An 18715-nucleotide genomic window follows, 5' to 3' on the forward strand; every position below is an offset into this window, starting at 1 on the left:
TGACCTGCACTCGCTCATCCTTAAAGCCAGCAAAAGTAGATATGCTGGTCTTCCTAGCAAAAACCTGTGAGCTAGGATGATTATGGCTAGCTGAGCCATACTCATTGTGCACTTTAGTTTGTGCTGTGTTGCTGTTACTTACTGCAGATAATCAAGATGTTCAGCCAGTTTTAATTTAAAGGCGTGTGTTTGTGTGTGTGTTTATACAATTGCTATTATGTTTGCACTTTATGTGTAATGTTACTGACTGCAGAGATCAGTAAGATGTGTGTATTTTTATTTATTAGTTTTATTTATTTAATATTATTTTTAATTTAATGACTGTCTAGTAGTTCACAGATGTCGAAAAACTGAGTGTGGTAAAGCCACTGATTTTTTTTTTATGTATATTTCTGCAATCTGCACATTGTACTGACTTTCATTTTAATGTTTACACCAGGGTTCCTTGTCAGCACTTTATGCTCAGATGTTTGTAAGCTAAAAATAAACTATTGTGTATGTTCAAATATACTGTTGTGATTGAAGAAGTTAAATAAAATGTCAATCATCAATTCATGCATCACCTCATGTCATCATAACAGAGGTCTGTCTTCCAGGAAAGAACAGTTTAAAATTAATGTAATATAGTATTGGCCATACTATATGATGTATTGCTTGTCTTTGTTTAATAATACAGAAGACAAAGACCTTAAAAAAATAATCGCATATCGCATCGCAATCGCAATATTGGGGCAAAAAATCGCAATTAGATTATTTTCCATAATCGTTCAGCCCTAGGTCAGGGATAAAGTTACTGAGAAATTTAAAGCAGGCTTAGGCTACAAAAAGATTTCCCAAGCCTTGAACATCCCACGGAGCACTGTTCAAGCCGTCATTCAGAAATGGAAGGAGTATGGCACAACTGTAAACCTACCAAGACAAGGCCGTCCACCTAAACTCACAGGCCGAACAAGCAGAGCGCTGATCAGAAATGCAGCCAAGAGGCCCATGGTGACTCTGGACGAGCTGCAGAGATCTACAGCTCAGGTGGGGGAATCTGTCCATAGGACAACTATTAGTCGTGCACTGCACAAAGTTGGCCTTTATGGAAGAGTGGCAAGAAGAAAGCCATTGTTAACAGAAAACCATAAGAAGTCCCGTTTGCAGTTTGCCACAAGCCATGTGGGGGACACAGCAAACATGTGGAAGAAGGTGCTCTGGTCAGATGAGACCAAAATGGAACTTTTTGGCCAAAATGCAAAACACTGTGTGTGGCGGAAAACTAACACTGCACATCACTCTGAACACACCATCCCCACTGTCAAATATGGTGGTGGCAGCATCATGCTCTGGGGGTGCTTCTCAGGGACAGGGAAGCTGGTCAGAGTTGATGGGAAGATGGATGGAGCCAAATACAGGGCAATCTTGGAAGAAAACCTCTTGGAGTCTGCAAAAGACTTGAGACTGGGGCGGAGGTTCACCTTCCAACAGGACAACGACCCTAAACATAAAGCCAGGGCAACAATGGAATGGTTTAAAACAAAACATATCCATGTGTTAGAATGGCCCAGTCAAAGTCCAGATCTAAATCCAATCGAGAATCTGTGGCAAGATCTGAAAACTGCTGTTCACAAACGCTGTCCATCTAATCTGACTGAGCTGGAGCTGTTTTGCAAAGAAGAATGGGCAAGGATTTCAGTCTGTAGATGTGTAAAGCTGGTAGAGACATACCCTAAAAGACTGGCAGCTGTAATTGCAGCAAAAGGTGGTTCTACAAAGTATTGACTCAGGGGGCTGAATAATTACGCACACCCCACTTTTCAGTTATTTATTTGTAAAAAGTGTTTGGAATCATGTATGATTTTCGTTCCACTTCTCACGTGTACACCACTTTGTATTGGTCTTTCACGTGGAATTCCAATAAAATTGATTCATGTTTGTGGCTGTAATGTGACAAAATGTGGAAAAGTTCAAGGGGGCCGAATACTTTTGCAAGCCACTGTATAGCTGATATTGTTACCAAGGGCAAGAGGGCTTTGCTGTAAGTTCACTGTGTCTGTGTAATAGTTTTGTGTTAGGACAAACCAAATCAAAGCAAACATCTTGTGCCCAGCATATCCACTATCCAAACCATCTCAGCCTTGTTTCTCCAACTCTGTCTCCAAAATGCTCTAAGGTGTCCCTCTGACGTATTCATTTCTAATCTTGTCCACTCACTCCTAATGAAACTCTTAGTTGTTTCATCTCCAGCTCAGTTTCATGAACCTTGAATGCATATACGTGGAATTTATACATATGTGGAAAATATGTAAATAAATGCAGCATTAACAGAAAACAAGACATAGAAATTAGGGCTGCTCGATTATGGCAAAAATGATAATCACGATTATTTTCACTGAAATTGAGATCTCGATTATTTGACGATATTTATTTAACAATAACAATGTATTGAATAATAGCTTTAAAGATGTCAAAAAATAATATAAAATAGTGTGCAAATACTGATAACAGTGCAAATGTTTGCAATATAAAAAATAAATGAAAAATGTAAACATCTATGTTTAGTGAACTTCAAAATACTGCATAATACTGGTTGTTCACTGTGTTAATTGAGCAGTGGTCTTTGGCGAGGAAAACGTTACCGCGTTTGTTATCTCCTTGTGTCTCTGGGAGCTGGTGGGATATTTAGTCGCGTTGTACAGGGTAGCGTGAATGGAAGTCTGTGAGGAAGAAGCAGGTGTTGTCAAGAGTTTTTCTCCATGTTCCTTCATTGTTTGATCGTATGTCACTTTGTGAGCGGTCTTCAAATGATTGAATAAATTTGTAGTGTTGCTCTGTGGTGCAGCTACGACACCGTAGCAAAGTTTACACACTATGTCTACTTGATCCACGTCTGACTCCGCGAACCCAAAATGTTTCCACACCACTGAAGTTGTTTTACCTCTCTTTTCAACCAACGGCATTCTTTCTTCAGCAGCCATTATCCTCTCCTCACCAAATAACTTCTGCTTAGCTTTCCGAGCTTCCCTCGGGTCCTCTTAATTGTTGTGACGCGTGTTCGAAACGCAGAGAGGTGCACTCGATTTGCCACACGGAGCAGCGCGAGAGGAGGAGCTAATAATCGGCTCAGTCATTTTTAATGATCGTTGAAAGCCCAGATCATAATCACGATTAAAATTCGATTAATTGAGCAGCCCTAATAGAAATTAATAATAAAAAGGTTAAATACATTTAAAATGAAACAATTTCTTAAGTTAGCTCAGAAAACATCAACATTACAACAAAATATGGCAAAATTAAAGATGATAACACAATAATACAGAAAAAAATATTTATGGTCACAGATCAGTGATAATAGATCAGTCACTCCCTCAGACTCAAGATGTGATCGATCATACCTTTATCATCTGAGAATGGGGTTCTCTATACCAAAGAAGCAAAAAGGTGAAGGAAAGAGATGGCAGCGTCTGTACAAAACGAGTGAATATTAGCACAGTAGGCGAATATGGAAGGCGCTTTGGAACGCTAATCTCCAAGGTCAGACGGTGGGTCTGGGCCCAGCGCTGGATTAATAGCTGCAGGGCAGGATGGCTGATGGTGTTGTGATGTGGAGATGTATGTGCTCTCTGTGTAGGGGAGTTTTTTTCGTTTTCTGTTCTCATGCTGACCTCCCACAAGGAGCCCAGTATGAGTAGAGGTCTCCCCATGTGATGTCTGTGCTACGTATGTTTGGTCGGGGGGGAGTCTCATTTCACTGCAGGTGTAAACTTTGCATGTGACAAATAAAGGCTTGATTGATTGATTGATTGATCGAGAAGAATTTTAATAGTTGCCTGCTTTCTACTCGACCTTAGCTAGGATTGTACTCCCTGATCTGGGAAGGGTAAGAAAAAAGAATTCAGTTAACAAGTGGAAGAGTCTCCAGGCCAGGACCAGCAGACTGAAGGACAGCTTCATCCATCAGGCTGTCAGGAAGCTTAACTCCCTCCCGATTCTGCCCCCTCTCCCCTCTCTCCTCCACGGTCTCACTGAACTCTGTCACACACACACACACACTCTCTGACTCACTCACTGGCCTGCACTAGTTATTAGTCACTTTGTGGAGCATTGGACTGCCATTACCTCATAAGACTTTGTTGTTACACTATCTCCTACCGTACATTACCAAATCTCCATTTGCACTATTTGCCTATTTGCACTACCTTGCCTGGTTTACACTCAATGTCATTTACCCTTACCTGAATATTGTATATTGTATATTGTATAGCTTTTTTTGTTATATGTAATATTGTACTGTATTTATTTAAATTTTTACTTTTTAATTATTTTACTTGCATTTTTAATCTCTCTTATATTTAAATGTTCATTTGGGTTTGAGAGTAACGAAATTTCTATTCTCTGTATGTCCTGTACATGTGGCAGAATTGACAAATAAAGTTGACTTTGACTTTAACCTGGCTCCACTGAGTGAGCATCAGCGCCCTCTGCAGTTTGTGTGTCGAAGTGCAAAAGCTTACAGCACCTGGTATTCCCAGGCGGTCTCCCATCCAAGTACTGACCAGGCACGACCCTGCTTAGCTTCCGAGATCAGACGAGATCGGGCGTGTTCAGGGTGGTATGGCCGTAAGCGAGGGACAGAATGCATAAAAGGCCTTTTATAGATGACTACAGATTTAGATTTGATGCATTACAGATAGATTACACCAGGGGTGTCGAACTCATTTAATATTGCGGACCATATACAGCCCACTTTGATCTTAAGCCGTCTGGACCAGTGAAAGTCTCCTTTCTGTCAGTGTAAAGAAGTCACTTATGTAACAGTTTTTCTACGTGTTAAAGAAAAAGCTGTTCTGACAAAGAAATAAATCTGTCAGTACGATTTTTTGGACTTAAATTGTAAGAAATAAATGTGTAAAATCCCAGACAACGTTCTGGTAGCTGTTTGTCCAGATTGCCCATTTTTTCTTGTTGTGGTTCTTGTTGTTTTTTAACTGTAGTCATAAAAAATTAGATTTCTGTGGTTGAAAGTAAAAAAAAAAAAAAAAAAACTTTTCTGCTTACAAAAGATTTATTGGAGACATAGCTAAGAATTTTTCAGTGTGCAATAAATTGTGAAAGCCGAAGTTTCTTTGACAGTGAAAAGCAAAAATTAGGCTTTCTTGTCAGATGTCATTGTTTGGGAAGAAAACAGTGGTCACATAAAATGACATGGCAGGTCACATTATGTTTTTATTGACATATTACTTTGTAAAAAGCATGTTGCTGCTGAATGTAGTTGTATAATCATAAAGTAGTGTTTTATCTATAACATATCACATTAATGTTAAAAAGTGTAACTGATCATTTACTGCAGGGCAGTGTGACGGAGAACAGTCAACTAAGACCAATAGTTATAGATGATGAATGTTTCTACGTCATCTATAAAAGGCCTTTTGAACGTGTCATCTCTCGCTTACGGCCATACCACCCTGAACACGCCCGATCTCGTCTGATCTTGGAAGCTAAGCAGAGTCGGGCCTGGTCAGTACTTGGATGGGAGACCGCCTGGGAATACCAGGTGCTGTAAGCTTTTGCTCTTCTACACACAGACTGCAGAGGGCGCTGCTGCTCACTCACAGAAAACAGAATCAGAAAAGAAACTTCATTACAACGCTTATAAAAAGAATGCGTTTAGCTTTTGTGTAAAACTTGATAATCATCTTACTGTATCTACTTTTCTGGTGTGTATTTTCCAGCAGAGGTTTAGCTCAGTGTCATGTGTCTGACATTTAGTGGATGTCAGAGAGCATTATTATTATTTCTAACTTTAGGTTCCAAAATAGGAGGAGACTGATCTTTACTCACAGTAAAGATCAGTCTTCATCCTGTTTTCTATTTTGCAGAGCCTTATTGATGAGCCACAGCTGTCAGTCTGTTATTTTCTCCCCTGATATCTGTAACTTTATCATTTAAACTGTTGATATGGCTCAAAGCAGCCCCATTAATTTAAGTAATTGACTTTTGTTTCCTCCTTTCTCCTCTCTATTATTTACTGCCAATATATTGTGAGTTTATATCAGTAGCATTTGAGCAAAACCTGGTGAGGATTTAGAAGAGCTTCAACATCCCATTATAATTTTAGTATTGCACAGACAACATAAATTACAACCTAATCCAATCTGAAGACACAGTTGAAGCTTCAGACATTCATCTGTTGACGGTGAAACACTGCCCTCTGCTGGACTCCAATAAAACAGATGATACTTTAAAATGAGGCAGCATCAACAAGCTGTCTGCAAAAAAAACAATATAAGAACAAAATTTGCATGAAATACAGAACTCATTGATTCTATGAATCAAAAAAAGTTAAGCACTCTGTAGTATTCTACAGAAAGAGGAATTTCTCAGCACAGTACTGAGTAACTTGTCAACCATGGAGAAGGCACAGTGTCCACCTAAAGCCCTTATTTACAAAAAACAGAGCAGTTTTTTCGCATGGCTCAAGGTGAAGGTAATGCTGTCATTTTCATATGACTTATTATGGGCTTCAATATCATAGTGAAAAATTAAAAAGTATACACACATTCAAATCTTTCAATACGGGGTTGTACAATGTCTTAAATTGACATGACTAATGCCTATTAACTTCTCATCAGTGATCATGGATGGAATAATGAAGGAGGAGGACTACTAAAGTGAGTTTGCAATCCAACATAGAAACTGACCTTCTGAGATGAAAACTTTTATATTCAGTGTTACTCCAAATCCTCATTCTCAACTTATTACCAAAGAAAAAAATATGTCATTATATGTTCTGATGACATTCAGCTGGATCTGATTTACACATCAGAGGCTTCTTCAAGTAACTTTATTCAAGTAGAGTGAAATAAAGAGCAGAAAACACTGCATGAGAAGCAATTCAAAACGTGACTTTCAGCAAAGGCGTGCTGTCACACTGTGGCTAGACTGAGGGTTTGTCAACAGTCTGACGACACTGTATCAGAGACTTGTCTTTAACCACTTTGTTCTTTTCATGACCACAACTCAACACCTTGTGAGTGTTTGCAGTCTGGTAATGCACCGTGTCCCGAAACTGTGAACAACTGAATCTGTTCTGAGAGCAGAAAAAACTTCTATGAATGTAATAACTTTAGATGTTATCACACTAACTACATATGTTATAATGTAACACTTTGTGTAATGTAAAACTCTGAAGTCAAGGTTATAAATGGCTGTTTTTGACAACTTTTGAGTTTACCTTTATATATTTCACTTTTAAAAATTTACAGTCATCATTTCATTGTGACTAAATCTAAGCAGGAATGTTTTTTATCTCTATAAAAACATTTTTAATCAGTCAATTTTAATATGAATTGAAAATTATAAATTGTATATTTCAAAACTATGTTTAAGTAGCTCATGCTTTTTAACTGGACTTGGAGTATACATACATAATAAATTGGACTGGGTTAAGATCACCGCTGCACTCCACAGGAAGGGCCAGAGTCGTCTCTATTTTCTGAGGCAGCTAAGGACAATGCTCAGGATTTTTTACAAATCTGTTGTGGCCAGTGCCATCCTCTATGCTGCTGCATGGTGGGGCAACAGGTTTAGGGACACAGGTGCCAACAGACTCAAACTGATCCGCAAGGCCAGTAATGAGTGGGGATGGAGTTGTACTCATTTAGGGTGTCTGAGAGGCAGATGTAGTCCAAGAAAAGGAGCACATTCAGTGAGAGACTGAGATTACCAAAATGCACCACTGAACAACACAGGAAATCATTCCTGCCCTTGGCCATCTCCCTGTACAACTCCTCCATCTAATACAGTTATACCCACTGGCACATGTTCTACAGTAAAATAACAAATGACAAAGTTCACAAGTTAGAGTTAAATGTCAATCACACATATTTCACCTCACCTCTTGATATTTATAATTGCGTGATTTGTGTGTGTGTGTGTGTGTGTGTGTGTGTGTATATATATATATATATACATTATATATACATACATACATACAGAAATAAATAATTTGCAGTTTGACTCATGTAAACAAACAAATCTCTGAGATGAAAACATTTTCTGCACTTCAGTGTTTGATACATTCGTTCATTCTCCAGGTCCCGAACCCCCCTTGGCTGCATGAGTCTGAATCACAATCGGTGTGTATATGAGCAACTGTAACCCACATATTTTCCTTTGGGATTATTAAAGTCATTCTGATTCTGATTATTCATTTTAAATATGAATATCACACCAGACGGCTCCTGTTATTCAGAAAGCACCTTTATTGCTTCAATGCAAATTAGAAGGTGATTAGCAGCCAGATGCTGCTAATCAACTGCATTTGAATAATTGCTCATCAGCATATGTGAGCACCTCTATAAAAGCATGAGTTTTGGCAGGTGTGTGTTAAGACAATGTCATAATCTTCCCAGGAATGGTTGTCCCAGAAAATTCACCCCAGGGTCAAACTGTGCAATGGTCAGAAAAAGCTCAAAAATCCAGAAGCTACATATCAGACTCTACAGACCTCAGTTAGCACATTAAATCTTAAAGTCTATGACAATTAGAAAAAGTTTGAATAAGTGTGGCTTGTTTGGAAGGGTTGCAAGGAGAAAGTCTCTTCTCTCTAAAAACAGCATGACAGCATGGATGCAAGTTTGGTAGCAAAGTTGCAAAGCATAACAGCACAAACACCTCATACCAGCTGTTAGTATGGTGGTGAAGGGGGGGGGGGTGATTTGAGCTTCTTTTGCAGCTACAGAACCTGGGCCCCTTGCATTCATTGAGTTTTCCATGACCTCCCCTGTATACCAAGTACTCTATAGTCAAAACTGAGTTTTGGTAATGCAGCAGGACAAAGATCCCAAGCACATCAGCAGAGCTACAACAGAATCAAGGTGTTGGAATGGCCCGGTCACAGTCCACACGTCAACCTGAAAAACAGTGCTGGGAACTTAAGAGAGCTTTACATAAACAAATACCACAAACCTCAATGAACTGACGAAACAATGTAAAGAATTGTGAGTCAAAAGTCCTGCACAACCATGTGACAGACTAAGAGTCATACAGAAACAATTTGGTGACACTATTGCTGCTAAAGGTTGTTCTACAACCTACTCACTCATGGACTGTGCTTAGTTTTTCAGAGTATGCTATAGATTCCCATAAAAACACTCTTTTCCACATGACTGTATATCAGATAAAACAGATATGATCTGTGAATCCAGAGCAGAGGAGGATTCTGAGAAGAGAAAACATCTGGGGACCTGTCCCGAAAAGTTAATTTTGTTCATCTGGACGTAGAGTTTTCAGTCGGAGGAACGCTACGTCACTCATCCAAGTTCGACTTCCGACTTCTTCTGTCTCAGCTCAGTGCAGGTTTCAACCTTTGACCAACCTTTGTTGGAATTTAGACTTTACATATTGTCCAGTTTAAGGCAAGGGAACTGAAAAGTGTGTTGAGGATAAATGATCAATTAGGCAGATGTAAATGAACAACAGCTGCAGGCTGGAGGCTCTGACATCACACCTGATGGACACCTAGAGGGCTAGATTCAATTATTTTGGAGTTTCTGAAGACCTTCTATGACTCTGGGGTGACATCAGTCATCTTTTATGGTGTGTTCTGCTGGGACAGCAGTATCCCCACTGAGGACAGAAAAATACTGAACAGACTGATCTTGTAGACCTGTGTTATGGTTGAGGCAGCATAAAGTGACTGGAAAAATGGCGGCTAAGCTGTCATCGCTCTTAGATACAACCTCCCACTGTGTCTTATGTCTTTCTGTGTGTCACAGAGGACACACAGCACAACAGCACATGTGGGTGAGAGTGAGTGAGTGAATAATTTGTGTTTGTGTGTGCATGGCTGGGCCTGGGTCTGGGGCTTGCTGTGACTTAGCCCTGGATACAGTCAGCAATCCCAGCCGGACGCTTCTCCTATCTTTTGGATGCCGGGTGGTTCTGGGTGCCTGGAACCCTGTTCTCAACCTGTACCAGGATGGTTGGCCTCTAGGGTCGACTGCCCGTTGCCTCTGGTCCTCTGGGACTCTCACCCTTTGGCTTTGGCACCCCATCTGGGGCCTCCTCTTTCCCCTGCTGGGATGGGCACGCACACGTCGCTGAGATGTGTGGTCTCAGATAATTGGTACTCCTGGAGGCTGCAGGTGAGATAGTCATACTATACCAGTGTTATAACTGAAATAACACAAATAGAAATGAATAAATAAACAGATAACATATTCACATGAACAAGAGGAGCCTATAGAGATTCCAAGTAGCTGTTCTTGCAAAAGCAAAATGTGTTCTGCACCACAATGCATTCACGTCACAACTCTGATTGCAAAAGCTTGCAGATAGGACAGGATATTAAAAATAAAACAAAAAAACCCACCTCCCACCACATGCAGGTCATCCTAGCAGCACTGAGCAGCTCCTACAGTGACACGCTGCTGCAACAACAGTGTGCCAAGAAGAAATTTCAGATATCTTTCCAGCTGCTGTCAGACTCTACAATAGAGTCTTAGTGCCCACCTTAAAATTAGGTATATACAACATCAGCTGAATAACAACACGTGATATATTACACCGTGCCATTATTTACTTAACAAAAACTAAGCCAAAATGCAGTTTCTGTACTTTTTTCACAAATGTCAATATTTTATTAATTTACTTATTTTTGATACATGTGGTTTATTGAATTGAAAAAAATAGCTGCAATTGTTGTATGTATGAGCTATGAAAGACAACCTGCATCTGCACCTGTGGTCACTGGGCCTCACATCATGTTTGCAGCATGTTCTGAACCACAAACAGAGCAGTGATAAAGTTTCTTGGAACTGGTGGGCTAGTGATGTAGACACTGATGCTAGTGATTATTTAAGGTGGGGCTACTGAAATGTTTAAAAACTGAAGCCCCCAAAGTGCTTTTTGTTGCTCTGTGACACAAATGAGCTCCAACCTGCTCAGGTAGAATTTAATAACAGCTGAGCTGCACTAGACCTGGTCTCTGCTCATCTTGACTCCTCGTTTGGTAAGAACTTTTTATTTGTATATTTAAAATCTTTTATAGACAACAGGCTTATTTTCAATAACTCGATCTCCTGCCACACTTCTACTCACATTCACTATCCAGATATGGGCTTCAAAACATGCATCATCTGGGTTCTGTGACCATGAATATCGTGCATAAGAAATGTGCATGCACAGGCAGAGACCTATCTTTTTTTTATTTATGTTCAAATAATGTTCAATTTTAATTCCCCCTTTAGAGCATTTCATTTACTGAAGACATCTTCACCACCTGGTGTTCCAGACGACTGACTAGTGCCTGAACTCCTGCAGGTTAATCAACCAACCACTCATCAGTAAAGCAAAAAGCACAGTAAGTGTCCTCAGTTGGAAAAGTTTGCTTAAAAGTTTCATAGCTTTACAATATAAATAATTATATTTAGCAAGAATGTTGTCATGACTGAGTGCAATCACCATTTCCCTCTGTAAGGTTCAATGAGTGGATGCAGGTAGAGAAGGTGCCTTTAGATACACCTCATGAACTCATCGTCTGAGACTCAAAAATCATCAAATTTATTTAAATTACTTAATTTGTTGTTCATTTTCTTACTTGTTTACCATATCTACCAAATGCAAGTAAATGATTACAACTGCCCGTTTTAAAAAAATCCAGTAATACTCTAAAAAATGTACACAATATTATTGTTGAATCTGTCCTCCAGTGCCTCTCTGATAAGTTTCAAAATAATATGATCTGTATTTGTGTTCGCTTCGTAGTTACACTGTTTAAAATAAGATATTAAACCAAACTGCGGTAATTACCTGTCCAGCAGAGATCCGCTAACACTTGTTTTATTTCAAGCTCAGGTAAATTCTTTCTGTCTGCTTTTCTTTATCAGCGATCGTCTGGTTTTTCCTTTCGACTTGTCTCTCCGCGCTTTCTGCTCAAGTCAGCCCCCTCCTCTGCCGCGCATGCTCTGCAGCGCATGCCCGACGGGGTCTGCGCAGCGCGTGCATCACAGGTGTGGAGAAGTACTGATTAGTGTTGCCGTTTCAAAATAAAAGCTGCCAAAAAGCGAAACATGCTGCCTTTCAGAGTAAAATTTCAATGTTTCAAACCATATTCCAGGGTTTTTAGTTCACCATTTATGAGGTTTCAACAAGAAAATAAAAGACAAATCTGAATGTTTGAAAATGTTTTGGAAAAATTCCATAAAGAATAGATGAAAAACACTGAAATTATTCTTTTATTTATGTTGATAAATTAAGTTGTTATTATTTAGTTACATAAGTTTTTTTTTTTAAGTTAAACTTGTGTGGGTTTCTATATAAGCCAATAAAAAAACAACAAGCCATTAAAAATGAAAAGTAAACTCTGCCAAAGAAACTGAGAGACGGGAAGCGTGGAGTTCAGTTTGCAAATTTATCTAAAACAATAAACATCTATGAATAAAACTTTGTTGGCCAGCAGCTTCTAAGAAAGACAAAAAAGTAAAAGATGGTCATGAAAAGAAGCTACCATCTGTCACGTGGTTCTGTGTATTTACATTTCATACCATGGGGAAATAATCATTTGATCCCCTGTTGACAACACCTTTCTCACGATCATCCTCACCCCATGAGACAAGATCTTGCATGCAGCAAGATAAGAGGTCTTCGGTCTTGACTATGGTGGCACAAGACTGTAGATTTGTATTGTCCCTGTAGCCCTCAGTAACAAATCCTTTGACACCTCTGCAGTCTTGCCCGTGGTGGTGTAGAACTTGGAATGGAAGAGACTGATACTGTAGAGGTGTGCTTTTTACACAAAATAAACTGAGATCAAGATTGTCTTTAAATGATTAATTGATTAAGTGCAATCCAATCTGTGGGTGCCAGAATTCTGGCTTGGTTATAGGGGATCAAGTACTTAGTTCAATCAATGACATGCAAATCAGTTAGTATGTTTGTGTAATGTGTTTTTTTCTGGATTTGGTTGATATTCTGTCTCTCGATTAAAATGAGCCTACCATAAATATTAGATACTGTTCATTTCTTTGTAATGGAGCAAAATTACAAATTCAGCAGAAGATTAAATAATTATTCCACTTCTACAGTGACAAGATTTTGGCTGCTCCAAATTCTTAACTTGGAAAATGTTCCTGTTTTTCTTTCTCCAGGAAACAATGAGGATCCTGTTTACCTGTTTGCTGCTCATGCTGCTCTTTGCCACTGGACTTTCAAAACCAGCCAATCTTAAACCCAAACCAATTGACAAGCGTCAGAATGAAACCCCTTATGAAAAGTTTAAACGACAGCATGTAGATGCCAAGATGACTGCGAAAAAATGTGAGGCAGAAATAAAAAACAAGCAGATCTACAATGTTGACAACAGTTGTAAGGACACAAACACGTTCATCCTTAGTGATTACGAAAAGGTCAAAGCCATTTGTAATGGTCATGGGTCACCTCATAAGAATACTTGCTTGACAGAGAGTAAAGCAAAGTTCAGTATTGTTAAATGTGAACTAAAGAATAATGGAGGCAGGAAACCCAACTGTCAGTATAAAGGCAAACTTCTCACTAACAGAATAGTTGTAGTCCAATGTGGAGGATTACCTGTGCACTTTGAGAAGGACATAGTGACTTTTGAATCCAATAACGCAGCTATAGGAAAAATCCCCATGGACGATACCTCTGTACCCACAAATATACATGTCTGAGATAACAAAAGAGAAACATTTATCATCAGCTCTGACTAAACGTCGCTGGAAACATCTTGTTCGTCACAAGTTTTCACTCGAGCCTGTCTTATCAGTAACCATTTACATTTTTTTGAACATGTGATCAGCTTCTATTTCTTCACACATTGCATTAAATAATATAAAACTATTTTCAAACTATATTCAACCCACCAATACTGATATATTAATTGTACTGACTGTAGGATGCTGTGTAGAAATAATCTCTTCGATCAAACTGGCTTCTAATAAAATATTTTTATTTGATCGCAGAATAGTATGTAATAAATGTTTTTGCTTTGTTTATTTACTTTTTTTTTTTTTTTTTTTTAATTTTTGGCATCACCAGTCACAGGACTCACAAGGTCAAATGTTCATATTCAGCACCCTGCCTCTCGGATGGTTTTTTTGTTTTTAATGTTATTAAATTTTATTGCTTTTGTTTTCATTTTATGCCAACAATTCATTTCTAAGATGAGCTTTAAAGCATCAAAATTGAAATAACTGACCAAAAGGCAAAAGTCTAAATATCGTTGCTATCACTCCTGCTGCAAAGATCAGGGTCAGACATTGTTGGGCTTCCCTCTGTGTACACACCTGTACGAAGGAGTGTTAGGGCCACATTAAGAAAAAAAAGAAATATAAGAAGAATAAGAAAATAAATATACACTTTAGAACTAGGGGTAAAGGGATCAATAAAAATTTAAAATTTATATTTTATAGTTTGATGATTTAAAGTCTCACACACAACCCGTCGAAAGGGGAGGTGGGCCGGCTGCTTCCAAATAGAGCACATTTCATTCATAATTTTGTAAATCCAAGCTCATTATGAATTCATGATTTGAATCCTGGGTTGTGCGAAATCCCAGAAATAAACCCCAGACAAAGCGAATCTCTGAACTAAGATGTAGGTCTGTTAGGTTATGTCGTGGTGATCCTCGGGTTGGGGGATGGGTGTTCATACTGGAGTGCAAAATTAAAACCAATGGAAGATGGACAAGAAAAGTTCAAAGCCATCAGGTGCTCAGTTTAGAAAAAAGAGAAAAGAAGAGGAGAAACGAGCAAAAGATACAGGTAAGCAGATGTGTCATTGGGTAATGGCAGGTCATCCTGAAACAATCAGAATTATAATCAGACGGGATGTTCGCCCAGGGCGCCAAACAGGCTAGGACTGCCACTGATTGTTAATACACACCAAGCCAAAATACATGAGAGGAAAGCTCTCTGGTATTTACATTTAAGATGATTTCATGTCCGAGCTGACGTTTTAGTTCTTGAACATTGTTTCATTGGGTAATGTAAAAGTTTCAGGCTGACAATCAGTGTGTGAAAAGACAAAATCAAAATTCAAATGAGGCTCACTGTAAGACATTTAGATTCAACAGCAATTTGTGGTTGTATTAACCAATAACTAAGATTATTAAACAATGAAGCCAATAAACAAAGTTGGATGGACATCAGTGCAATTACACACAAGGCAAGCAGAAACTACTAAAATAAATAAAATAAACACACACACACCTGTATCGCAGACAGAGCTGCAGTCTCCAATAATATTGAAATTACTGCAGCTTTCAGTGACAATAGCTGACTGCGGCCACACGATGGCAGTAATGTAAAGGCTGGATGGACATAATATTTAACAGCAACATCTGCGATGAAAGGAGAGAGACGGCTTTACTTTGGTACGTTTTAATTTGTGGACGCCACTGAGGAAGAAATAAAAGAGAACAATAAAAATGTCCTGTGTGCAGAGTTGAAAAAAACAGCACTTTTTAAAATGTTGTAATGTAATATTCTTATATAAACATAAGCTGTATCACAATTTTTTAAAGCTTCCTTTTGTGTTTTTAAGACAGAAGCTCATATGTTTTTGATAATGGTGACCAACAACACTAAACTACCTTTAGTTGAGTAAATTCAATGTCACATAAAACTATGCTAACATTTACACTGATTATCACTGTACTAACTGATTAGCATATCAGAAAGAAAATAGACATCTCACAGACACTGAGAGTTTTCCTGTTAATATTCCCCCTGCTGTGTTTTGTCCCAGCTCTTTTAATTTAATTATCAAACTGTCCGTTTTGTTTTGTTTCTTCTGATCTGTCAGTCTCAGAAAGAATGGAGATAGCAAACACAGTCTCTCCTTTCTGAAACTACATTATTTGTGGTGTTTAATAAGAACACTATTTTCCTTTCTCTTCACCAGAGGATCATGCAGGTTCAGTTTGTCTGTTTGCTGCTGGGCCTGATTTCTGCTGTGGAGCTCTGTGCAAGCCTGGACTTCTATCAGAAACATGTCATTGGAAACATGCTGGAATACGAATGTGCTACAGTGATGCAGACGAGACAAATCAACGGTCGAAATGGTGGATGCAAAGAAATAAACACATTTCTTCTGGACACAGGTGTTAGGGTCAGAAACACCTGTGCACGTGGTGATGGAACACATAATGTTGGCTTTAATGTTGTTGTATGCAGGCGCGTTGTTACCAGTTCACATCCTAATTGTAGATATACAGGTCGACGCCATGACAACAGGATTGTTGGTATAATGTGTAAACATGGAGTGCCAGTCCACTTAGCTAGTGTGCAAATTGGTTAAACTGTTCTGAATTGTTGCGTTTTGCTTAGTTTGAAGTTTACAGCCATCCTGGCTACAATCTCATTATTGCTTGTCATGATTTTTCTTCAGTTTGCTTTAAAAAACAATGAATAGTGAAAATGCAATAAAACATTATGTTCTGCACTCAGTTAATTTTACATCTGCTCTCCCTCTGCTGAATTGTTGAATTGATAAAATAAACTTATTAACCAGCTTTCTGCATCAGAGAATTTCTGTCACTTAAAATTTTCATGATTTTTACAAATTGTATTTTCAAAGAGAAGCTGTCTCACATTTAGTTCAGTAACATTATAGTGAAAAAATGAAAACAAAGTTTTCAATAATGAATGAATTTCCATGGATTTTTGAGATAAAGTCCGATGTTTCCTGTACAAATGTAACAGCAAGAGTTTCACTTTAAACCTCTACACTCCTACATGTCAGGGAGAATAACTCTGGAAATGAAATATAATCTTTTGTAGAGTCACTACTTAGTGGGCAGAGGACAGATATCACTTTGCTGAATGCTTTAAAGTCACATGTTCTTTATTTGCTGTATGTAGATTAACAGGATATTAACAGATTAACTGTTTTCATTAGAATTCATATGATAATCAAGAGTGCACTAACTGTTGCTCTTGTCACTGTTTATTCTTGCTCATTGAATCAGCTCTGTTCAGATAATATGCTGAACTCAGCTCATGTTTCTTTAAATAAGGCATCACTTGTCCAGCTATCAAACTCTGAAAGAGTTACAGTTTCACCACTGAGCACTTTGAATGGTTATTCTTTTATTTAAAAGTATTTATTTTAGCTGCATCACCAATACCACGAAAAACAGTGACTTTCAAAATCAAAATAAGAGCTTAGTGAGCTTGACACCAAGATGGGGATAAACAAACATGGGAGCACACAATGGATTGGGGAGACAAGGACAAAACACAAAGAGAGGGACATTGGAAACAGGTAAAGGAGACAAAACACAGAGACAGCACTAAGACACAGAGAGAGGGAGAGACAAGACTAAGAGGACGGTAAAGACAGAATGCAGAGATGAAGGCTATGACAGACGGGACATGACAACAAGACTGACATGCACTGGAGGCACTGAGGACAAACAATAATAATAATACTAAAAACAATTAAGAAGAAGAAAACTGACATATGTAAGAAAACTAAACTAGGAAACCTCAGTCAGCATAAGAATACGACAACAATGATTGAATAAGATTCAAAAGTCCACCAACACAAAACACTGGGACAAAGACCCAGAACCATGACACACAGACACTGACAGTGTTCTTATTAATGCTCTGCCTCTTCTGGATCTTCACTTTTAATTTAGTCAGCTAAACTAGACTGCAGTCTTTCATTTATTGATATTATTAATAGTTTTTCTTTCAGTCCACCTGAATTGCACAAAACAACTTGTTACAAGCTTTTTTTTGCTGCTTCCAGTGTCTCAGATCTCATGCAAATAAGTGGCTGGCTCAGTGAATTTGAATTTAGTGCATGTTATATCTCTCTGTTCAGATATAAATATGTATTCATTATGTATGTGTAACCCCTATAGAATGGTTACTAGTATTTTTGTTTTTTACCTTGTTTATTATTTCCGACACCCCTTGAACACACTTTGATTTTCCGTAGTTCAGTGAATGCAACAAAAGCACGCTGCTGCATTAAGCTAGGCAAAACGGAGCAAGACACCCAAGAGCAATTAACAAGCTACACAGTGAGTCTTTCGATATAAAATAAGTGTTATAAAGTATTTTAACAGTCTCTAACTTAAAGTTATGTACTTTTCAGAGGCCTTTATGTGTTTTACTCTCGACCAAAACCAGGCAGAGCGTGGTTTTGTTTCTTGGGAACTCCGGTAAGTTACTAAAAGTGATAAGTTAGCAGGAAAACCTATGCTAATTTTACATGTGGTAAATACTGCAACAGTGTGAATTCTGTATTGTCTAAGAAAGCTAAAACCAGACGGAGTACTTGAACTGTGTGTGAAATGGAGTGTCGTATTTTATTTTATTGTCTATTTGATTGGGCATCTTCACAAATGCGCAAAACTAATGCAGGATGCACTTTTCTTTTAGCCATGAATGTTGTTCAGTGTTTTTTCTGCACTTTGTCATTTCAGTTATGGGTTGATTCATGTAAATAAGTTATTTAAAACTAGTTACGTTGCAAACATTTCATGATGTGATTGTATATGCCTTAAAAAGGGGTATATAAATACAATTGATTGTAGTGCTGTAAAGCAGTACAGATTGAATTCATAGAGACAGAACAATGTTAAAACAACAGTGTACTTGATTTTGAAAACGTTATGAGATCTCATTTTATTTAGAAAAACTGTTAAGAACTATTTTGTTTATTGCTCTGTACTGTATGTGCAGACTGGTTTTGT

At 38.3% G+C, this 18715-nt stretch overlaps 1 protein-coding gene, 1 long non-coding RNA gene and 2 other non-coding genes across 5 annotated transcripts; 2 read left to right on the top strand and 2 right to left on the bottom strand.

The window, feature by feature from the left end:
• Window positions 1–4489: 4489 nt before the first annotated feature.
• Window positions 4490–4608, bottom strand: LOC120436574. Its single transcript, XR_005610558.1, has one exon. It is a non-coding gene; the product is annotated as a 5S ribosomal RNA (ribosomal RNA).
• Window positions 4609–5429: 821 nt separating this feature from the next.
• LOC120436578 lies at window positions 5430–5548 on the top strand. The gene has a single exon (XR_005610561.1). It is a non-coding gene; the product is annotated as a 5S ribosomal RNA (ribosomal RNA).
• Window positions 5549–10050: 4502 nt separating this feature from the next.
• Window positions 10051–11961, bottom strand: LOC120436129. The gene is made up of 3 exons (XR_005610167.1): window positions 11797–11961; window positions 10358–10415; window positions 10051–10124 (listed from the first exon to the last, which is right to left on the bottom strand). It is a non-coding gene; the product is annotated as an uncharacterized LOC120436129 (long non-coding RNA).
• Window positions 10810–14305, top strand: LOC120436114 (ribonuclease-like). 2 transcript variants are annotated; one of them, XR_005610146.1, is made up of 3 exons: window positions 10810–10996; window positions 11235–11347; window positions 11874–11958. XR_005610146.1 is itself a non-coding variant. In XM_039606533.1 (3 exons), exons 2-3 carry the CDS (start codon window positions 11961–11963, stop codon window positions 13674–13676), a joined length of 579 nt encoding a protein of 192 aa, XP_039462467.1. In that variant the 5' UTR covers window positions 11304–11347; window positions 11874–11960; the 3' UTR covers window positions 13677–14305. The 2 variants fall into 2 exon arrangements, 1 of the variants encoding a protein (XP_039462467.1); XM_039606533.1 differs by lacking the exon at window positions 10810–10996 and adding an exon at window positions 13134–14305 and having other exon boundaries at window positions 11304–11347; window positions 11874–11996.
• The last annotated feature ends 4410 nt before the right edge of the window (window positions 14306–18715 follow it).

This window comes from Oreochromis aureus, linkage group 23, assembly GCF_013358895.1.
Source record: "Oreochromis aureus strain Israel breed Guangdong linkage group 23, ZZ_aureus, whole genome shotgun sequence".
NCBI classification, from domain to species: domain Eukaryota; kingdom Metazoa; phylum Chordata; class Actinopteri; order Cichliformes; family Cichlidae; genus Oreochromis; species Oreochromis aureus.